This window comes from Pocillopora verrucosa, chromosome 8 (genome assembly GCF_036669915.1).
Source record: "Pocillopora verrucosa isolate sample1 chromosome 8, ASM3666991v2, whole genome shotgun sequence".
In the NCBI taxonomy this organism is placed as follows: Eukaryota; Metazoa; Cnidaria; class Anthozoa; order Scleractinia; family Pocilloporidae; genus Pocillopora; species Pocillopora verrucosa.
In genome coordinates, this window is record NC_089319.1 from 8,899,329 (window position 1) to 8,923,019 (window position 23,691).

Consider the following 23,691-nt stretch of genomic DNA (forward strand, 5'->3'; position numbering starts at 1 on the left):
TGGTTCACATCAGGAGTCAAAAGGACCAAGAGAGCCAGTTTGGTAAAGCTTAAAAAATTTATCACATTGACGTGACGTCACATCGGCTGTTTTGGTGTTCCAAAGGAATAAAAAGGTAAACAGGTACGCATTATGTACATGTAGGTACTTCCGGTTTCCTACTCCCAAATGGTCATTTTCGGATTTCCCTTTCCTGAATTTTTTCCTCGCTATCACTCCGAGACCGTACCCTGTTCTTGAAATTCCATTCCCGATCCCTTAAAACGATTCTCCAGTCTGATTCTTTACTTTCGATTCTCTATTTCCCATTTCCAAATATATCTATCCTGGATTTCCCTTTGCTCGCTAGACAGTCTAGACAGCATGGATTTTTCACGCACTGTATCAGTTCAATACTTTTTTTTTCCACAATTATTATTACACTTACTCTCACACCCATGATGACATAGAGGGAAGAGAACCATACAGTGTACCACCAACAAAAATTAGTCGATATTTTAGGGAGAAAACCGTTTGGCTGGAGCAGAATCTCTTCTAGATCCGCATCCTTTCTTTGGTTTAAAGAAACGAACGTTGTCATGGCGATTCAAGAGGGTGAAGTGTTTCCATTTATTTTTCTAAACGGTTACCATGGTTCACGGAATCATGAGGGTTGATGTAGGCTTGGAGTGCCCGGGAACCATTTGCCCTTCACTCCCTTCTCGGTAAATGTTCTAACACCTATACAGATAGCTAAGTCGTGAATAAATTAATCTGAGTTTGCTTTTTGTTCTTCTTATTGATGGTATATGTGCAACACACCCTCTAGCAGAAACTCATGCGTGTACCGTTGCCAACAATATGACAACGAAAAGAAAAAAGAAGCCGCTTCAATGCAGTGCACTTTGTGTTCCATTAGTTCTGAGCTCTTCGTGGGAAAACGCCGAGACAAGACGAAAGTGCTTTTAATTTTATCATTCTGTCCTTTATTTCTTCAGAAGTACGTGACACAAATCAACTCTCTATACATGACACGTATCTATCAAATTACAATAATATAAAAAATTACACAGTAATTATATTATCCATGAATGAACAATAAAAAATTTACCTTATGAGCAAACTCTTGTCATTCATTTAATAATTTGTAAAACTTTCAGATAACTTTATGATTTAGAAACACAGAACAAATCTGTGTTCTCTAGAATAACTACTAATAGTGCTCTAAATCAAAATTTGAATTTCTCACACTTATCCTTGTAGCAGGCGTGTAGTGTAAACCGAACAGCGGCAACAATTGAGAAAATAGCCCCTAGTCCGACCAAAAGGGAAGTTTGCTATGTATAAGAAACGATTTCCTTCGCAACCATCAAAACGTCTGCGTGAAACTACGGTAATGACCGTGTTTTAAGATCTCAGAGTAATTCAACCTTTTGAAAGTTGTTTTCAAATGAGCATAAAATTCTACTATGGACGCCACCATTTGGGCACTTGCATCTATATATCAGCCGCTTACCTTTGACTAAACTGAATCTCAATCTTCTTTTTTAAAGTCTCTCGGCGGTCTGTTTGAACAATTTTAGGAGCCAAACAGAAAGCCATACTTCACGCAATGTTTCTTAGCGAAAACTAGAGCAATTTTGGTTTACGAACAACGCGAAACCGCGCATGATGTTTCTGTCATCTTAGTCGAACTCTGGGACTCAATATTTGCAAAATGGCGGTGTCCATACCAACGTCGTATATTGACCACAATTGGGCTACTTTTGGCTTTTAAGAAACACTGTAAAAAGTAAATTTTATCATGTAGCTTTTTTAACGACGGAGATGTAAATTAACTGCTCGCCAAGGCAAACTAGGAAAACGGCAAACTAGGAAAACGTAAGTGGAGTAAAAATATAAAAATGTTACATAAATTTTCGAACGCTTCAGCGTTTATCAAAGGAAACTCTGGAATTCTACTCCCTTTTAAACATTTACAGTGATAACTTCTCGACTCCTCCTTAGACCTCAGATGATTTCTAACAATACGTGGCTTTCTCTTTAGACGGCTTTTCACTTTCCTCTCTACTCGATTCAGCACCACCCTCTGAGCTAGGCTTATCACTTTTGTGTTCATAGTGCGAAGCACCACGACTAGAGGTATATAATTCCTGCTGAGAAGGCGTGCAATCTTCCTCTGGAGTAGGTACAACCTTACTTTGTCCAGAGACAACCCTTTCCTTGGAGCTGGGCGTGTCTCTTGTCTCTTGTTCGGGCTGAGACTTCGAAGGTGTTGAACGCTGTGATAAATATTCATCCCCATTTGCATTGCAGCAACAACAACCGAGAAAGACCGCCCACAAGATCACCTGTAAACCGACATGGTGTGTTTTAAAAACTGATTTTTTTAAAATGAGCCTCACTCAACCGAAAGGTTAAAAAGGCCATGCCTAATGTTATTGTACTGCTGTGATATACAAAGCAAACATGCAAATCAGAAGTGCTAGGCTTCATGATAAAAAATGTCTTTGTGTCTGTAACTTTTTCTGCTTGTCTGTCTCCTTTTTTTTTCTTCTTCTTTTTCGTGACTAAGCCCCGTTTAGTTATCACTTCCTATTAAACTGGCACTATCCATTTCTCCATATGGTGGCTGTCTAATAAGCATTCGTCTAACCTGCAAATCGCAGCTCTTAAGCTCTTAAGCGCTCAAAATTAATGACTAGTCGTGTCAATGTCAAGATGTCTAGATCTGACTGGTTCTTCAAAATGCCTTCTTCATTACTTAGCTTCTGCGGTACAGCCGTTAGAATGTTAACTTAACATTGTCTACTTAATTAATGACAGACTCGCACTTTAATTTTTTTCTTGACAAAAAAGTTTCAATCCTACTATTCGAGTGTAATTGACGCAATTTCAAATCAGCTTCGAGTTCTGCCAATCTAAACTTGGCCGATTATTCCATGAATTTCAATCTGTTCAGCCATAGCTAGCTACTAACATGAAAAATAATCGAAAAAATTGTCATTATACTGAATTATCCGATTATCCGAGAAATGTAGCAATTGCGTAGTTTTTTGTCAAGGTAGGACTTGTCTCGAAAACGTTTCAAAGCATCTGACCTTACAGGTGATTTAACACGATATCAAGAGTTCCGCAGCCTTTTTGTCGTTATGGGCCAGGTCTTGGTTTGTTTGCCATCACGGGATATTTGTTAAGCACGTTTCGCTCGAATGTCGTGAAACCAAAACGGAAGCCATCACAAAGGCCAATGAGAACAAAGGAAAATATATCACAAGGAACCAATGAGAACTCAAAGCAAAAACACAGGCACCGCCTAAGGCGTGGGAAAACGCGAGCAACCAAGTAGCAATTGATTTTAGCTTCAAATCAGATTGGTCGAAAAAGTGGCGCGAGTTTTCTAGACCAATTATATGACGCAGTAGGCCAAAACCAAAGTAATCCCAGTTTTCTTTTGTCACTCCAATAAAAATTGATCTTTGCTAAGTTAAGGTGAAATTCCTGTTACCCACTACTTCCTAGTAAGTTACTACTTTACCTCGACTATACCAATAATGATTCCAATGACACCTACAGTCAGCAAAGATTTTTTCACTTTTTCCACGACAATCGAAGCACAACCCTGCAAAGGGAAACATTTATCCAGTAATCATGATTGCAGTTGTATCAAGGATTATTCCAAAATTCATTTACAGAAAACTAAATAAACTGTGACTAGCAGCTCCGGTAGCAATTGAAACTTAAATGACAATAGCGTATAATAAAACTATTAGGATGCGGTCGAAAAGGCGAGGTCCACATCAGAATGACAAGGTCGGGAGACAAATGACTACTTTGATACTAGAATTTGAAAGATTTAAAAGCCTTTGATGATCACAAAATATTTACTTAAACTGGTCATTGCTCATACCAATGCTTAATACTCTTAATCAAGGATCAAATTTTTTTAAAGTTTCCTTGTTTAACATCATTCACGAATTTCACAGATTACTTTCAGCAACCTTACAGTGAGCCAAAAGTGGGTGTAAAACTAAACATTGATAGCTGAATAAGATGATGTATGAAAGGTGTGGAGGTGAATAGTCGTTTTAGTACATACAAAAAAATGAGGTAACATTACTCAAAAGGATTAATTTAATCCATTTATTCCTGCAACGACCACATATTTTTCGTCCGCAAATCCCACGCGAGTTGCTCGGAAGTGAATAGTAAAGTATATTCGGAGTAGCCAATCAGAGCGCGCCTTCAACACTATCTAATGTTTCAGTATTTATTTAAAAAAAAGGTTATTTATACAGTGGAAGTTCAACTGTAGTTAAGGATTGTGTCTCTCTGTAAATTAAAATAAAAAGAGTAAGAGATATTTAAACTGTGGTAAAATTTGGAGTGGTTGGTTCCTCTTTATATTAACAAACAATCCACCTTTCTGTTAAGTGTTTTATCCGCATCTAAAAAGCAGTAACCACATCCAAACGTCTCATCTTTACAGCAGGCATCTGGGACTTTGTCGTATCTACGTCCTCCCCAAACAGTAATACGCCAGTCAGCAAAGGTGTTCACCCCACAACATTTATACTATTGATCATAAGTAATGATAAAACAATAATTAATGAATGAAAAACAGTCACTGTGATAGCCTATGTGTCGCCATATCGTCCCCCCCCAAGGTGAAGCAAAGCCGAGGGAACGTGTTACCTCACTTCTGTTTCACCTTGGGGGTTGGGGAACAGTACGGCTACATGTTGGCTGAAACAGTGGATGTTAATATAGACTTATTGCAACAGCTATATCTATATGTAATGAAGGAACTTTTAACAAATTTTAAACTTGTGTATAGACAATTTCAGCAATTCATTTTCCATTGTAAATATAGAAACAACTGCTTGAATTCTTAAACATTAGAAAATAATCTTTAAAGACTTCTGTGTGAGAAATCTTTGAGGAATACTTATACTGGTAGAGATATTTCTCTTCCAGGGTAGCAAAAGAAATCTGAAATAACAGAAAGTTAAAAAGACAAATAAACAAACAAATGCTCTAATCATAATTTATGGCATGACCCAAGATTCCCCTCCCCCCCCAACAAAAGGTAATTGACTGTTGTCCAAATTTGAAAGAAACTTAATTTGCTGACAGTACCATATTCAATGCAATACATTATGCTATCATGTGACAGCTCAGCTAAATGGCAAGTTAGAATGAACCCTGATTACTTGTGGAGCAGGAAACTGAACATTTGTAGCTATTTGACGGTCATAATATTCCTCAGAGAGTAGCTATTTGCAAACCTTCTCAAATAAGTTACAAGTAACTAAATGAAACACCAAAAACAGGTTTCTCAATAAAAGAAAGAAAATTGTCTAAAAAAAACAAAACAAAACAAAACAAACATAAAAATAGTACTAAATTAAGCTTCTCTGACCTCTTTCTGTAATTTATTAACATCCTCCATGGAGCCCCCTGACCTTCCATACAGTTCAAGTTTTGTCTTTAGGTCTGGTTCAAATGTATTTGTGACCTAAAGTTTAAAGACAGTACAATGTATATTCCTGCATTATACAACTGAAATATCCTATATTGGAATAATCAACATGGCGTACAAAGGACACCAATGACTTGAAAACACTGCAGTATTGCAAATACCTAAATTGGTAAACTTAATACCTCAAAGGAAAAGGGTCAGTTCCTGGAGATTGTGAAAGGGTCATGTGAAATTGAAAAAAGGCTTGAAAGCCCCAAAGGGTTGAAAGGGAAGAGGCATATTCACACACCCCTCCACCTCTTATTCCTTAGATATAATTAGGGGAGAGTTGAGTGTACCTGTATTTTATAATTGATTGCAATCAAGTGCCACAACTACATAAACTGCTATTTTTCTAATTTTGGGGAGGATAATAAATCTTCATTGTGGTCCACGGGATATCAATTGCAGTTAGAAAATGCCTAATTCAAATGTACTGTCATTTCGTTCATCTGAGAAACAAAATGATTCAGAGCAGCAATATGCTTTTTCACCGATAGACTTCACTGATGAAAGAAATCATCCCAAATACTACTTCTGTCTGAAGATTTACCAAGCAAATCAGCAGAGCAAGCATTTTAATTCTTTCTGACTTCATATATTACCTGGTCTTGGAGAAATGCCAAAAATTGTTTGAAATTTTTGGTAATTATAGCCCTTACCTGGAAGTATCACATTATTGCTGCCCCTCCACCCCTCCCCCCCCCCAACCAACAGAACCCAAATAAATTGATCAGAATCAAGTGAGATAAATAACAAGCAATTTGAATCTCCCTTCTAGATGCTATACATTTCCTTGAATTCCTTGAGAATTTGGTGTTATATTAAGATAACATCTTCCACCTGATAAGTTTGAATATTCTCATTACCTGTTTGCTAGATAATGTATAAATATTTCAGGGAGAAGTAACATGTTAATCACTCCTGGGAGTTAATGGGTCAACTTTTATTTCAATCTGTCACTAATGAATCAGTGTGGCAGTGGATACCCATCAACAATGATTAAATGCTTTAACCCCCAATATCTAGTTGTTAATTCTCCCTTCAACTGCAACACATTTCCTTGTAAACTAGTTCCAAGAATTTGGTGTTACATCAAGATAACAACTTCTTCCTGATAAATTTGAGTTTTTTTCTCATAACCTGTTTGCTGGATAATGAATGGGTATTAAAGGGGGAGGAAATGTGTATCTTGCTTACAGAGATGTATGACCAGTCTCATAAGCTTTGTCTTCAATGTAAGAAACAGTTAAATATTGAGTATTACCTTGTTGATGTTACCTAAACCAATTCCACCACCAATAAATGCCGGAAGAAGGGCTGCCACACCAAGGATTATGAACTGGAAATTATAACAACACACATTACAAAAATAGAAGGTCAGGTAAAAGTGACTTTAAGTAAAAACACCACTCAGTCTGTAACATGACAGTAAATTAGCTCTCAGCTGCTCCTTTAGTACAGTGAATTTTCTGCAGTGCAGTGAATTCTGAAGCCAACATGAAGTTACTTGAGCATCTATCCTTCAGTGCTACAGGGTCAATTTCTAATTTTTTTGCCAGTCAGGCTGGAAAAGTGAGTTGTTACTGCTGGACATTATTGCTAGCATTTCTTTATCTTGACAGATTGATTGCAATAATTCCATTTAGGCAAAGTGACGACTAGTGAGTGTATGACCTAATTAATAGAATTCCAGCAGAGAGAAATTACCAAATGGTTGCCCAGTATCATTGTTATTACATATTACACAGGAAATTCAATGCTGTATGTACTCACTGTAATTTTAAGTCGTTTCCTTTCTCCATTCTCAATAGGTGATTTTTCACAAATAAAAACAAATCCAAGAACTGCCACTAGCAAGCTCCAAACTCCAGCACAGAGGAGTAATATGGGTGCTGTTTGAATGCTTAGGCTTGTCAAAATTTTTGCAGGAGTTATTTGGTTCCTCATCACGTGAGCACCAACCCCAATCATAATGACACCTGCCACCTAATTACCGAGATAAATATTATTGTTAGCAACATAATTAACAAGTAGCTATTTCACAAACCACTTTCATTCTATGACCATGAAAGGTAACGATAACTTTCCCCCATCATGGATGTACTAGTTACAGGTTACTGTGACACTGACCTCTGTCACAATATTCTCTGTACTGTTTCCAAACCTATTGCTAAGATGGCAAAAATTCAGAGTAGTTTGAATTTGTTATTATATGTATTGTAAGATTTTAATACAACGTCTACATACTATTCTTGATGTCCCAAATGAGTAATTGTTAGAGAGAGATGTTTTTTGTCTTGTCACAAGCGTGGGACAAAGAAAAAATTTTGAGTCCTCATTATCTAAGCAGTCTCCTGGACATGTGTCATATATGAACTTCGTAATCTGCCTTGCTCACCATCAAGTCTCTGTGGCTCAATGTTACAGCATCAGAGTGCAGAATCTGAAGGTCTGAGGTTTGATTCCTCATGGGGACTCAGAATTTTTTCTGCATCTCAAACTCATAACAAGATGAAAAAAATAGATCTTTCTCTATTTCTTTACCAAAGTTAAAACTTACCATCTTTCCTATTCCATTGATTAATTGTTGTTTCAACTTTTTTTTTTTTTTTGTTTTTTTGTTTCAACTTGCTATTGTAGTCCCAATTCATAGCCAGAGGTGTCCCAGTGGCTTCAAGACACCTATCTTAGCAGTCTGAATTTGCACTAGCTATAATTGCCATGGTCAGTGAGTAACTAGACTATGAGTATAATTTCCTGATATCAATGAACAAGACCACTCTCTTGTATACTGTCTGCCTTCCAATATTTTACATTTTCATAAGCTGTTTCTCTAAGGTCAATAAAATGTCTATCAAGTTACAGACTGAGACAAATCTAATGCATACTCATGCAAAGCCTGGGTGTAAGCAAGGAATGCAGTTGTCTCTAAATGGCATATCAGTAACATATTGGCTATGCTTACCAGATAAAATCCTGCTATGAGAGGAATCAGTTTCTTAATGATGAATCTCTCATGGCAGTGGCTTGGGGCCATTGTTATCATATGGATGAGCTTCAACCTACAATGAGAGACAAATAATTAAAATAAAACTACAACTGCAAAATGGAAACAAGGTATTAAAGTGATTTCGTAAACCAAAAAATATATACATATGCCTTTAACACTTAGTTAATTAAGTATAAAATATGTAACAGAAATATTTGATATATAAATTTATTGTTTTTTTAGAGGGCACGGTAACGAATCTTGCAATCTGATTGGTTCTTTACCCGGTCACTATTTTCCTATCTCTGCCCACGGGCCACGGTAACGCTTTCGTGAGTCGCCGAGTACATCCCAACTTTCGTTGTCATTTATCATAAATATACCTCGTTTTCCGGCTGGGCAGTATTTTTAAGCAATCACGTCGGTCACTACCTCAAGCCGATAAATAACTTATGAATCCTCTCTTTTCTCTCTATCAAATCACTTTGGTTGACAGAAAAATTTGGTTTCAGAATGAATTTGTATAAACAATAGTGTCATTACGTTGGTTGACAAGCGGCCTAAAAACCGTCTGCAATTAATTTTAATCGTTCACAAAAAGTACCCAGAAAGTTGAAACGTGAGGTATTTGGTTACAGTTAAACTGAACGATGGAACTTTCATTCATTTAATAGCTAAATTTTCTCGAGCAATTTGTTCATAATGAAAGAGCGAGCGAAGTTTTAATTTAAGTTCTACAACAAATATAGGCTCCCGCCGGTGAGTCTTTCCAATTCCGTTCAATTTGGACATTTGTACCGTAAATTGCACAACAGAAATTGAAGGAATTTTTTTAGAAAAAGCCGCATTAAATTCCCTTGTGTCTCGTTGGAGTGTGCCGTTCGAATTTAGTTTTTGTGAAGGAAAGACCAGAGTTACACACGCCATTACAGAAAACAAACGAGCAAACTCTCACAACTTCAAAATAAAAAAATTGAATTTACTCACAATTACTTTCCTCGCCATTTACTTAATGAACAGAGGTAAATCTTTGTACATGAATGAATGGTCGATGAGAGTGAATAATACTTTCCGTTAGATCATTGACTGATTTTGAAGAAAACATTGTCATGACAGTCCTTGCCAAACTAGTTCTGTTGGTTTTCAAATGTTCCTACGATTTTTTTCTTGCGCGCTCTCTAATTGACAGGTGTCAGATTGTGACAGATACTTGTAAAAAATAATGTTTCAAAGTTTGTTTGGAAGCCTTTTAAATCACCTTTATCGTTACGGAAATGAAAATGTTTCGGTGAGGCATCTCTCTTCAATTTGCATCACCTCTATTTTAACTACCATTTACTCACTCAAAAATTGTTCAGTTTATGGAAGATCTTGCCGTATTTACAGCCATAAATCATTCGGGTTCTTTCGGAAAGAATTTCGTCAAGTTTAAAAACAATGAATATGTTGTTTACCGGCTAAGGGTCGGTCCGTATGGTGAAAAAATGTGACCTCGGTCATAGTTTTTCACCATACGGACCTCCCAGCCGGCAAATAACATATATATATAATTTTAAATATATAAATTTCAGAAAGACACCAAATTGTATGAAATAAAACTGATGCCGCAGTCTGGCGGGTGTAGGTTTGAAGCTAGCTAATGATTAATAACCCTTAAAGTCAGGAAACGGTTTATCAAAAAATATACACGATGACTTTAAATACTTTAAAGAAAGTAAATTGAAAGATATGTAATTATTGGTTATCAAATCTAGAACATTATGTATTTTAAATGGTCTCTGTACAACTACGCCTTCCTATATATGCCATGGCAACGTGAAACAACATCGATCAACATACAGGGAAATCTTAAATTGTAATGTAAATTTTGGTAAGTTAATTAGCTGTACGCTGTACGTGAAAAACAGAACAAACCAGCTATGGAGGTGATCTCAGTTTAAATCGAGCCAGAGACAATTACACATCCCGCGTGATATGAAACGAAATCCATGATGCTCTGATGATGCGACAAAGCTTTCAACTTGTCTGGGTCAATTGATTCACCTCCCTGACGGTTGCCCAAGAAAATTGTGATGCATTTTCCTACAGAGAATACTGAACTGTAAAATGAAGTAATGACGAAGACAACACCAGTGCAGAGATTAAACTGTGGGCTGAGAAAAAGCAACAGAAATCTTGTGGTTCCGCGACAAGAACGGGATCATTCAAAGGGCATCTCGATTACACATTCTTGTGTTTCTACTGTCAAGTCTGTCAAGTTTGTATCATATTACTAAAAGTTTTTGAATAATTAATAACAAGTTGTCATTTCCGAAAATCACGCTTGAAAATTATATCGCTTTAAACATGTTCTTGTCTCGTCGACGCCAGGAAGAAAAAATCGCACATACTTTGAGACGAACTTTATTTTCAGAAGAAATGCTTAAAACTTAAATTTGGTCCATTACCCATAATATCTTCAGCTGCTCACAGTATGGCGTGATCCAGAAGAGTGCCGTCCTTGTCGATACTTTTTAGTTTCAGTTTCGCTGGCATTTTATAGAGCTGAACAGTAATTTCTCGAAGACACACAGATTGTGTGACCAATACCGCTTACATCTCTCCGTACCACATCGATGAAAGAGATACTCAAACATCGGAATCAATAGAGAGGCACCCGTGTCAAACCGAGACTTAACTTGTCGTAGTAAGCTAGCCTGAAGGCGTTTTCTCAAAGCAAGAAACACGGAAGTGATCACCAAAGTTCTCCTTTGTAAGCCATAATCAGTACATTTTAAACTTGCGAGACGTGACATGCTTTTAATGTCTTTGTCTTGTATTCTTAAAGTAAAGAAATCTTTTTCCTAAATCACCTTTTGTGAGATTTTTAGTTGACTAATACTGATCGGTTGTGGGAGCAATCTTTCATACATCGGTGAACTCAGTTAATGTCGCTCTCCTGATCCCACAAAATTGCCGTACAAACACATTTAAACTCTTGTAAATGTCATATGGAAAAAATATACTTCTCGCAAAGAGAAGCCTGTTAAATGTGGCGGAGATGATCATGAATGCGACGCAAGAAAATCTCGGTATCATTTGTCTATCTATTTTAAGTTCTCACCGTTGATTCTTTAACGCCCAGTTGAACTAAGAAATTATGCTCATAGGATTCAACCGAGTGAACTCCACGAAGACAAAGGAATCATCTGTTGATAAGAAACAAACTAGCATTACTTTTTCTAAACCTTGCGAAAGCTCGACAAACCGAAACTCACCTTATTTCCGTTTTGTATACAGAAGTATGCTGAAAGTCACGGGTTCAAATATACTTTCTCGCTCTCCCCAAGCTCGCGCAATAAAAAATGTCACCATTTTAGTCTGGAAGCCCGTCTGGGGATCTTATATCAGGAAAAATTTGTGCTTCAGTGCACTGAACAGTTTTCCGTGAGAGAAGGCTTAGGAAAAGTGAAAAACTGTGAGTCTTTCCAATACAAAATACATGTTCAATCAAACGTGTGAAAGCCTGTAATAGTTTCCATTTTACTGAAGTAATTGTGTATCACACAAAGAACTAGCATACTGTGTATGCTGTTATACCTCATGAATAAACAGTATCATAGAGTGAAATAATTACACGTATTTGGGCTGTCAGTTACTTAGTGTTCCTCCAAAATAACCGACCCTTCCTCGTCTCCCTAGCCGGGGATCTGGGGGAAGTGGGGGAACCATAACAACGTTTTAGGGGTTGTGTTAAGCCAAGAGATTATAGTCTCTTAGCTTAGCTGATCGTGATTTGTTTATGCTGCGAGAGAGACTCAACGAGTATGTAGTTATTATCAATAAAAGTGCCTCAGTGCCTTTATCTAGTGGGAAGTGTTAAAATATGGCTGATAATTTGTATAAAGCGAGAGAATTGAACATCGAAAAACTGGAACTGAAAGAATCGGTTTAGCTCCAAATTTATCTAGGATCGAGTTTGAATTTCTATCAAATAGAGTTATTTGCATCTCTCAGCTACGATTCATCAACATTTAAATAAGCCGACAGTTAGTTATCTATTTCTCCTCTACCGTTTTGAGTAAAAGTGACACAAAAGCTTGTCGACGACTTTCGGACGGTCTTTCACAGTTGTAAACTCATTTGAATTACAAATATATTTTTTGAAATTTTAATATATTCATATTTACAATCAGGCTTGCACGTGGAAGAAGGTTCTGAACTACAAGAAATTTGAACATCACTTGCAGCTTCTTTGAGACCAGGAAACACGTCATTTTAAACCTATTATCTTGTATATTGTCGGTTCTGTGAAGGGCCACAGTGCGTTTATTCGGCTAGCTTGAGGGTTGCCAAAGTAAGTGGTTCAAATTTAACGTTGAGGATTGATTGATCGGTCGTCTTGTCGCTAATTTCTCCTTCAAGGTATGTGAATAATTTACGTATAAACACATTTGTAACACAAATTAGCGTTTGCATTTCTCTATGTTGCACTGGAAAATTAAACTAAATGGTCTAAAGGAATAGCATGTGACACGCAGTAGCGTGATCATGAAAATACAATCCTCAATATGGCCACCACCTTGACATAACAGTTCTTATCAAACCGCGAGATTTTCACGGAAACAGCAACAAATTTTCTCTTTATCGTTCGTTTATTATTTAATCCCATCTTGTAAGTTACGGTTGCGGATGGTACAATGTTCTTTTTACCTCGAAAATTTATCGAATATATCGAGATGGACTCTGCAGGAGAAATAACTTGCATTTCCTGTACACGTTGTCATATGCACAAGAAATGCATTCATTTATAAATAACCAAAGACAAAAATAAAGGAAGTTGCATACATGATAATCCTTTTTTTTCCTCCGAATTTTCTCATCACTGTTTTTTAAATTGACTTGCAGTCATGAATTACGGCCTTTTTGCTTTGATGAAACAGTGCTAGTGCTCTGAATCTAGTGATAGCGAACCACTGTTATTAAAGACATACCAGGTCACTGTCTTACTAAGTTACTCTAGCAACGGTTTCGCTTACCAGGTTCCTATGTAAAGTTGAGGTGAAGTTCCAATATTTAAAGTGAGCTTTGTGATCCCTGTTTTTGTGTGCGAGAATATTTACAACGTCAGTGAAATAAGTTTCCTGTCGAAACTGTTGATACACAGTCTGTAGGCCGTAGGTGAATTTATCTGCCAGGACTTTGACCCCATAATAGACGAACAAATTATCCGTTTATCAACAAAATATTTAACTTTGTTTTCTACAGAACAGCGCCAAGCACAAAATGAGAAGATCGTATCTAAATCAAGGAAATCATGATTTGAATGGAAAATAGGATAACCTCAAGGTTGGTTGTTCAGTTTTTGTTTTTTCAAAACATAGCTTAACTTTCTGCGAATGCAAGACTTATCTGCACTGAATGGATGTCTGAATTTCAAAAACAGACAGGGTCAAAACTAATGTAAAACTGCAATACCAAAAATATATCTGGTTTCTTTAATATTTGATTGTTTTTAAATATTCTCCTGTTGAGATAGTTTTGAGCAGAGAATGGAACCGCAAGTTTCACGAGACAGAACTATTTTCTAGTTTATGTTGATGATGACACACTAGAAATGTCATACGATTTTCATACGTTTTTTTGACCTTTAATCTCTCTTACCTTGTTACCATAGCAACTGTCAAGTGTCATATTTCTGAAAGTTTTTCTGGGGTTTTTTCTTTAATTTTAAATGAATATGGCAAAGAAACCATTTGAATTTTGGTATATGACCAATGAAAATAATTTTTTCGACCGATTTGCTTCGTCCTTTTAAAATCCTTAATCCCCAAAGCAGAGATAATTATGTAGCCAATATCCTGTATGACATCGAATAGATCTTGTTTATTTGAAAAAACTAAAGTTGGTGATGATGCAACGTTCAAGTAAAGATAGTCTCTAGTTCTGGATGTCATCGCGAAAAAGACTTCGTATCAAGGACTGCTTCACGATATCGATTTTTTCATCAAACAAAAAATGTAGCTAGAGTCATTAAAATCTTTACGAACAAAAACTACCGAATTTTTCAAAATATGTTTTTCAAAGATTTTGACAGAAATGAATAGCAATTGATGAAAAGTAGGTGTTGAATTTGCAGCTTTTCAGACCACGATTTACATTACATAATTCATACTAATGAGACGATGATTGTTTTTTTTTTCTTATTGTTTTCCCTTTCCCTTTTTCTCGTAATAAGTCTTGTCACGAGCGCACTATATCGTCGCCCTATTGAGTAATAATAGAATATATCTGTACACAATTTACATTATTAACAATTTACATTATCAACTCAACTGGTGCACCGTTTGAATAACTGGATGACTGAATAAATGACTTACTAAAATGATTGAACAAGTAAGAGATATTTGGACTGAAGAGCTCACTGAACGATTGACTGAAAAACTCGTGAGTGATGGACACACAGAGAACCACTGAGTGGCTTGATGCATGATGGCCGACCGATTGACCAGTCAACTGACTGATGGACTGGCTTCGAGTTACTGCATGAGACTGCCCAGCTGGAAGGGTGGCTAGATGGCTGATTGACTAAGTGTGCATTTGATTGACTGACCCTCCCCCAACCCCCACTATCCTCTCCATAGGCAAGCAACTTGAGCAGTGTGGATGTAAAAGAAAAAAACCGGCGGAGAAAATGACAATGTGTTGTCTCAGGAGTGATGGGCAGATGAATCTACAAAAAAGAACCTAAATATTACCCATTTAGAAACGCTTCTGCAGATCAAATAGATTTTCGATTCAAAGTTTAAGCTAAGATTTGAATTATTGTCGGGGGGGGAGTGAGGGTAGGGGGTGGGGTGAGGGTAGGGGGTGAGACAATTGTCAAGGGTAGTAAAATGGAGCACAGTTGGAGACATTTATTGCAGAGACATGTTAATTTGAATTCCACCTCCTTGTTATCTTTTTATTTCTGTTGTAGAAATACCGAAAAATTGCCGTGAAGTATAGGGTGTATTGGTTTTGTTCTCGAACTATTTTTTTGCAGATAGACAATTTTTCTTGTAAGGCTGTAATCACGAGGAAGTGTTAGTGGTGTGAACGTGGATTTGGAAGTTTCAAGCTACACTCTGTAATTGAGTTTTTGTCGTGAAACTTGTGATTACAGGTTAGAAAATTATGCATCTCTTTTGTTTTATAAAGGAAACCACCATATTGACTTTGAAACAATTTAAAGACAATTAGTACATAGGTCAGATCGCACTTCAATCATAACTGGGACGTTAAAACGTCCCAGCTAATGAGAGGTTGATCCTAGCCCTAATATTAAATCAGAGTCGAACGACGATTTGTCTAAAAAACAAACCCTGCTGTTTGGCTTGGATAGAATTTGTTGGATTTTATCTTCCTACTTTTTTTCGCGTTAGTGTTTAGTCCAACCAGCATTATCCAACGATAAATGTATTAAAAAATTATCTTTAAAATATTGTCTCGATGTGCTAAGCACACAGTTTGCAAGCCAGTCGTATGCTAGTGTAAAAATATTGTTCCGTCAGGGTATGTTTTTTGTTGTTCTCCTTCACTGTTTTAAACTTGTGGTGTAAATAAACAATTCAAAAATCACGTACGAACGCAAGAAAAACATACAAATTCGATACCAAGAGTGAATTTCACGCACACTATCTGACGATAATGAGAAAAAAACAAAAAAAGTGGAATAAGAGAAAATTCAGAGAAATTGTACTTTTATTGCCTTCTAGTTGAGGATAATCCTCTCACCTAGTTTTAAAAAGTAGCTCAATTTTTATCAAATGGTTACTCAAATCCCCTCATTCTGGGTTTTACTTTTCTTGCGATTTGACTTAGTGTTTTTATTACGTGTAGTTTGTTGGATCATGTCAAAACTAACCTTCTAATTTACACAGTGTTTTTATTTTTAATTTTCAGTGTTGAGAACTTCAAGACGGTTTTAAACCTAGGACCATAAACGTTAGTTTCCCGCCAGGTAGTCGAGGAAAGAAGGGGTTGCAAAATTACTCTGATAACTTTTGTAGATCTTGATACCTTGTAAAAGAATAAAGTATTGGGAAACGTTGTTATTTAGACTCTTTAAATAACCCAGGAACAGAAAAATGTTAAAAATCTCCCGTCCTCCATCCCCCACCACACCCACCTCTGACAGACAGTTTCCTAAGTCTTCATTAAAGTTGTCTGCCTTGTGGTAGTAACATTTATTTGAAACGCCTACTTTTTATGTAACCAAACGTCTGTCCAAATAAACATGCGTATTAGACAGATGTTGTTGCCACAAGGTAGACAACTGTCATCAATACTTAACAAACTGTCTATAAGAAGGGGGTGTGGCGAGGGAAGATGGTGGTTCGGCCCCCCCAATTTTCCAATTTTCTGCTCTTTCCAAGGATGACATTTTTCCCTCTTGATGCGGTCTTTTCTCATAAAATCTGCGAAGAGATGGAGAAAGAACTACAAATGAAACACAATGCATCGTTAAGATACAAAATATGACCGCAAACACATTCGTTTAAACTGAGCCCCATAAACACTAGATTCCTTAGCTATTTCTTTAATTCTAATCATCATCATAAAGAAGTATTTTATATCAAAATTTTCGTCAAGAGGAAGAATAATAAGACTGCAGAAAGACTCATTCCAAAGACCACGAAAAAACAGAAAACATATTCACATGATGTGGTCGTTTCCGTTCAACTATAATTACACTTACAACTTGTTTCCCAAGACATTCTTTCTAAACTTGCAATCTTCACAGTACCTGAATGAGAAAAAATACGTCCAACTCGTGTAGAAACACTAAACGGTACTGAAAACTTACGTAGATGCACTCAACGATATCAGCAATAGGAAAATACCTATCAACCGTAGACTTCAAAAATGCTCTATTTTGAAATGATAACGCTTTCCTGTACTATGTTAACTATCAGCCGTTTTCAGTAAAGATTTCTTTATCTTGGCGACGGATGTATGTTACGTACGTCTCTTAACCACATTTAAGAAGATAAAAAAAAAGAAAGCGGCTTATTCATCAACTTAGTAGGCGACAGTAGCGCTATCTTGAATCAAATCATAACCCATCTGAATCTTTCTTCCAAAATCACAAGAAGAAATAACGACATGGTAAGTAATGGAATATTTTGGTACTGTTGTATGTAGTATTGTAAAAAGGAATGGCTAGTGATATTAACATCACACAAAAATAACAATATTTTCTCTAGAATTCCATACCATCTTTTAAAACAGGCCGTGAATCAACTACCGTTTCTTGAAAAATTTAGCCCACATTTTCTTGGAAAATTTTATTCTTCGATATCCTTTGATATCGTTTTTTTTCTAACTAATGATTAGTTTGTATTCATCTCTTCAAATTAGTAATTTGTTTAGTGTCTGTTTAAGCTATTCAAGTGAAATTCTGACGTTTCGTACAAATTTGAGACCATTTTGTGCGCCGCAGAAACACGATTCAAAATACGATGATGCTCCTTCATTTACATTTTAGCTGAGGTTATCCATTGATGAAACTCGCTAACAAAATTGAACCCAAGGAAAGGCACCTACTGGTACTTCGTTAGTGGAAGTGAGTTAAGTCGAATTTGCGAAGACTGAGGTGGTACATTAATCTTAAAACAATCACGACAAAGTTGAACGGAATGTGAAAACACACGATCCAAGATAAACACAACCGATCATTGACTAATCCTTCAAATCTCCCTACAGCCGTAGCTGTATCAATTATTCTTTATCTTAATCGCCTGGTGTGTCAGCGGTCTACAGTCATGCGTGACCTCTCAAATAGTGTAGTCAATAAGGAAATCGGAGGTACAGTAAGCCTCATAAAACACAAGATCTGTTTCTGGAAACATGAATTCGAACAGCCCAGAGAATATTCTTTCAATGTGCCAGAAAAGAGTTTTGTGTAACTATCACGGTGAAATTAAAAGCATCACGCTATCACTCTTGCAAAACTGGTCTGTCATTTTAGCAGGATGCTAACTTGAAAGGGAACCAAAATTGTGGTTCAGAGGGGCACGTTAAAAAGGCTGGCTTAAAACGACAATAATTCGCCTCTAAACAATTGGAGGACAGAAGACTCGTTGGATTTTAATCCAAATAAGAGCTCTCAGGTATTCCTCGATCCGATACCAATGAACCTATTAACCTAATATGTATCCTAGAAGTGTCTAAATTCTCCTATATTTTTTAAAAACCAAGCTTGGGTTTACTAGACCACTATTCAGAATCGCGAATGCATCTTTCTTTAAATATGGAATCACAGCTTCGAGCACTATTTTGCCTCGTACAAGCTCGAGACTACTTCCTTAGGAGCCACAAAAGTTCACAAGAACAAAAGTTTGGGATACCATCTTCGTCGGGAAGTAATGGATAATGCGTCGATCAGTTAGAAGCTTCAACATCCCCCTCCGGGCAATCCCCCGAGCATTTGAACATTTGAAGATTGGTTTGTTAAAATTTTCGCACCCTCCCCCCCCCCCGGCAAACGTGCGTTAAAATTGCCCACTCCTGCAAAAATCAGCGGATGTCGAACAATTCAGTAACGTCACGTGCTGATGTTTGGTTTTTCGCTTGTAAGCATCGTTCTACGATAAGAATTTTTTCTTCTAAGTCGTTTGTTTACGAACAGATACATATACAGTCGACTCAAATGGTTAGCTTCGTTGATATAAAATTCTGAATGGCCAGCCCAACCCTGTAATAGACCCAGCTCTGTCACATACCTACAGATCGCGTCTATATCGTTTGCTTCTGCTTAGTCTAAGTAATCGAATGGTGCCGAGTAAAACTAGAATAAAATTCACGCGAGTTTTTAGAAGCTACAGGAATTTCTCAACTTCCGAAAACGCAAGTGAATCCTTAATTCTACGTGGAAACAAGCAATTACTTGTTTATGATACAAAGGGAAAAGTTTTCTTTAGAACGAGGCCCAGTTGTTCGAAGGTTGATTAGTGCTAACCCAAGGTTGAATTTTAATCTGGATTTCTTTATTCCTTTACTCAAATGTCTTGTCGGGATAGTTTTCCGTGTTCTTCATAGAGCATCAAATAATCACATTCTAGACAAAAAGAATTCGACTGAATTTTCTTTTAAAACTGTCAGATCTGAAATCAGATTTCACACTAACCCTGGCTTATCTTAACCTAGCTTTGAACAACCTGGCCCTGAAGATTAACCACGCACGCTGTTACGCACGTTCATACGAGGCCATTTCAGCGTTCATCTAGCATCACTGAATTATAAAACGCACGACTCAGCTGAATGAAATTCTATTTTGTACAACTGCGCCAAAGCAACCTTGTTAAAAAAATATTTGCCATCCATGAAATTATTAAAATCTAAGGCAAAGTTAAACCTTAGTCATTGTTTTCTAAATGCCCTCTGTCTCAGCCAATCAGCATTTAATTATTTTTCCCTCTACACATGTATGTTAGAAATCGAAAATAGAAAGCAACCTGACAAATACTTACCATTAGCACCACTTGAAGTCGATCAGGGTCCACTGATCTGCTGAAGATTGAATACAAATGATATTCGCACTCTTGCTCACATGTAACTCCTGTGTGAAGATTGCAAAAGACAAAAGGTTGATCAAAAAACCTTTCTTTTCAAAGAAATCTTGAATGAGTCTTTAAGTACTGACGTATAAAGCAATGTTTAAAATGAGTTATCTTCAAATCTTTTTAGGAGTTTTTTTGGGTGAAACTAACTCCTTTGTGGGTCAGCTCTTAGTCACCCATCTCTTGTACAAAGTCCACTCTCTGTTTGGTGCATAAAGACAGTCCCGTGGCCGAAACAATAAACACACTCACTGCATATCCTTTTCCTTTTTTTTCTTTTTGTGGGACCAAGTCTTTGCATCACAGATGAGACCAGGGAAGAGATTTGTTGGGAGAAACTGACCCCTTTGTGGGTCAGTTCTTATTCACCCATCTCTTGTACAAAGTCCACTCTCTGTTTGGTGCATAAAGACAGTCCCGTGGCCGAAACAATAAACACACTCACCGCATATCCTTTTCCTTTTTTTCTTTTTGTGGGACCAAGTCTTTGCATCACAGATGAGACCAGGGAAGAGATTTGTTGGGAGAAACTGACCCCTTTGTGGGTCAGTTCTTATTCACCCATCTCTTGTACAAAGTCCACTCTCTGTTCAGTGCATAAAGACAGTCCAGTGGCCAAAACAATCAACACACTCACTACTTTTCCTTTTTCTCCTTTTTGTGGGACCAAGTCTTTGCATCACAGACTAAGACTAAGGAAGAGATTTGTTGGGTGAAACTGACTCCTTTGTGAGTCAGTTCTTATTCACCCATCTCTTGTAAAAAGTCCACTCTCTGTTCAGCACATAAAGTCAGTCCTGTGGCCAAAACAATCAATGCACTCACTGCATATCCTTTTCCTTTTTTTAGTGGGACCAAGTCTTTGCATCACAGACTAAGACTAAGGAAGAGGTTTGTTGGGTAAAAATGACCCCTTTGAGGATGATCAGCTCTTAATCCCCCATCTCTTGTACAAAGTCCACTCTCTGTTCAGAGCACAAAGACAGTCTATTGGCTGAAACATTCAACAAATTCATTACATATCCTTTCCCTTTTTTTGTGGAACTAAGTCTTTGCATCACAGATGAGACTAAAGAAGAGATTTGTTGATAGAAACCCACTCCTTTGTGGGTGATCACCTCTTATACCCCCTCTCTCCAAGAAACTCCACTTCACAGGTTTAAATTGACTGCCTAAAAATTACCAGCTGAGTTTTCATAGTGGCAAAAGGAAATTTTGACTTCTCAATCACTCAATACAGCAAAAACTGAGGTAAAAATATGAAAGGCAAACCTGCAATTTAAGTTTACTTTGAGTTGTCTGGCACAGAGTTTTAAATGATATATTGTACTTAATAAAGAGTTCATTTGAATTCTAACAATTGTTTGAGAGAAGATTGAGGGTGAGTCAAAAAGTTGTCAAGAGTCTAGAGGTACATGATCGTACAGCTGCACAAAATAGGTCAATGAATACGTCAGTTTACAGTATATGTAGCTACTGAGCAATCAACTCCGTTAAAATGAATACTTGCAGCTCACAAATGTATGTTCAAACAAGGTTGTAGCCTCCTTGTCAAACTACAAATATGTTGCTAAAGAAAAACAGTGTCATTCACCTAAGGAAAGTTTTTTCCTCATATGCTTTTTTTAACTCTTGCATGAGCCTACTAAGTAAAGTGTTTCATTTTTTTGCAATTGAGCTCTAAGGTGACACATCTGTTGTGGGACACTTTATAGAAGAGTTGTGTACGAGCCATAAACTGAACACTCAGTGCAAACACAGTGCTTCAAGCGATTGAATTGTCAGTTTTATCTCCAACCCTGCCCCCAACTATAAACAATACAGTAAATTCTGACTGGCCGGTCTCATGCTGATATAACCCCAGCTCTGTCAGATACATGAAAAGATGTATCTCTGTAATTTGCTTCTACTTAAATTGGATACATAAAACCACTGGACACAAACAAAATACTTAAGATTGGTACCACATGAACTGGATCAGGGTCCACTGATCCACCAAGAGCCAAAATGTTTCCAAGGATACAAACATTATTCACATTCTTGCTTTGAGTTCCTGTGCAAAGATTGGAACAAGCAAAAATTAACAAAAATATCTTTTTCCCGAGAAAATCTTATATAAGTATTGATGTACAATGTGCAGAGCAATATGTTTAAAATGAATTATCTTCAAATCTTTTTTGTGATTTTTTAGGTGAAACTAACTCCTTTGTGGAGTGACTATTAATTAACCTTTATAAGTCTGAGCTCCTATTCACCCATCTCTGGCATAAAGTCAGTGCATTAACACAGTCCAGTGGCTGAAAATTCAACTAATTCACTCCTTTTCCTTTTCCTCTTCTTGTGAGACCAGATGTTTGCATCACAGATTAAAGTTTAGAGAGAGATTTAGTGGGTGAAACTGACTCCTTTGTGGGAGATCAGCTGTAATAGCTACCCAACCATTCTCTGTTCAGCACATGAAGACAGTCCAGTTTCAGAAACAGCTTTTAATGAACATGTTTAATGCTTTTGTTACACATGCTTCATAAAGTTACATTCACAGAGGCTTTGATCCAAAAACAACAATCAAAGTTCTCAGGAAAACCTTTCATCCACATTAAATGACAACTAGATAAAAAAAAAAAAAAGAAAGCACCACCAAGAATTATCTTGTCTTTCCCATGAGACCCTTCAACGGCAATTGCCTAAAACTTATGTTTTGCAGAAAAATTTCGAAGAAAAAGATGTACCACTCTCTGTTTTGGGGAAATGGCATTAAAGGGCATGAATTGTTGCACAAACTTTCACTCAGATTGCTAAGGGAACTTCATTTGTGCATGTCATTTGCATTACTCTTGCACACTACTGTAAGCAGAGTTATAACCAAAGAAATGCCAACTTGAAATTTAGATCAGGTGTCAACTGATTTGTCTCCAGATTTATTTTATCATAATAGCTGAATAGAGGAAAAAAAGAAGGCAATTTTCAGAGGCCAATACTAAATTTAACAGTGTATTGGGTAAAATGATTTAAGTGAGTAAGTTCCAAATGAAACTGTGGTGCTGTGTCAGTGGAAGAGCATAGAAAGGTAATTTGGTATTATCAACTGAGTTGATAACATAAGTTGACCACCGTGAAGAGTTTCAAAGCTGATAATTTGAGCATTAGTCCCTTCAGGAGAGCAAATGGGTAAAATGGTTTTCCTATTTTGAGTTTCATTGCTTCATGTAACTCTGCAAAATATTTAGCAATTATTCTATTGTTCCCAAAGTGGAATGAATATTGTTAAATAAGCCCCCAAGATTAGTTCCAAGGGGAATTATTTAACAATAGTCAAAGAGGCTGAGGCAAACAATTGTTTTAGTAAAGTTGCTTCGAATTCTATTATAAATTCTGTAACTAACAAAAGCATTTTGCATATTGTGTGAGAATTACTCATATCGAGATAAGTAAGGAGTTTTAGGAGGTTTACTTAATTAAATCAGCAAAAAACTTAATATCTTTCTTTTGAAGAGTGTTCCACCAATCTAAATGGCATCTTTTGTGCTCTCTGCATTTGAATTTTCTTCTACTGCATTTATCACTTACATGGAAACATGAACAAAATGCGAGGCAACCACTTTGAGATTTAGCACTCC

General features: G+C 36.8%; 1 protein-coding gene and 1 long non-coding RNA gene across 6 annotated transcripts; one reads left to right on the top strand and one right to left on the bottom strand.

Annotated features, from left to right (window-relative positions):
* Nucleotides 1-948: 948 nt before the first annotated feature.
* LOC131778884 (CD63 antigen) lies at nucleotides 949-13,655 on the bottom strand. 5 transcript variants are annotated; one of them, XM_066170568.1, is made up of 10 exons: nucleotides 13,511-13,655; nucleotides 11,596-11,680; nucleotides 10,407-10,574; nucleotides 8,469-8,565; nucleotides 7,277-7,489; nucleotides 6,768-6,842; nucleotides 5,402-5,497; nucleotides 4,402-4,554; nucleotides 3,518-3,601; nucleotides 949-2,330 (listed from the first exon to the last, which is right to left on the bottom strand). In XM_066170568.1, the coding sequence occupies exons 4-10, from the start codon at nucleotides 8,547-8,549 to the stop codon at nucleotides 2,001-2,003; spliced, it is 1,032 nt and encodes a 343-aa protein (XP_066026665.1). In that variant the 5' UTR covers nucleotides 8,550-8,565; nucleotides 10,407-10,574; nucleotides 11,596-11,680; nucleotides 13,511-13,655; the 3' UTR covers nucleotides 949-2,000. The 5 variants fall into 5 exon arrangements, with proteins under 5 accessions (XP_066026665.1, XP_058951347.2, XP_058951349.2 ...); XM_059095364.2 differs by lacking the exon at nucleotides 10,407-10,574 and having other exon boundaries at nucleotides 13,511-13,654; XM_059095366.2 differs by lacking the exons at nucleotides 10,407-10,574; nucleotides 11,596-11,680 and having other exon boundaries at nucleotides 13,511-13,649.
* On the top strand, nucleotides 11,839-16,563 carry LOC131778885 (uncharacterized). The gene is made up of 5 exons (XR_010718417.1): nucleotides 11,839-11,949; nucleotides 12,668-12,896; nucleotides 13,740-13,820; nucleotides 15,517-15,636; nucleotides 16,416-16,563. It is a non-coding gene; the product is annotated as an uncharacterized lncRNA (long non-coding RNA).
* Nucleotides 16,564-23,691: the final 7,128 nt, after the last annotated feature.

What these genes read in the sequence shown, in the direction of transcription:
- LOC131778884 (XM_066170568.1), bottom strand. Translation starts at nt 8,549, where the DNA reads ATGATAACAATGGCCCCAAGCCACTGCCATGAGAGATTCATCATTAAG. An exon ending in TTAATAAATTACAGAAAGAG is followed by an intron (nt 4,555 to 5,401) that starts GTCAGAGAAGCT and finishes TATGATCAATAG; the next exon opens with TATAAATGTTGTGGGGTGAA. An exon ending in TCATTATTGGTATAGTCGAG is followed by an intron (nt 2,331 to 3,517) that starts GTAAAGTAGTAA and finishes GTCGGTTTACAG; the next exon opens with GTGATCTTGTGGGCGGTCTT.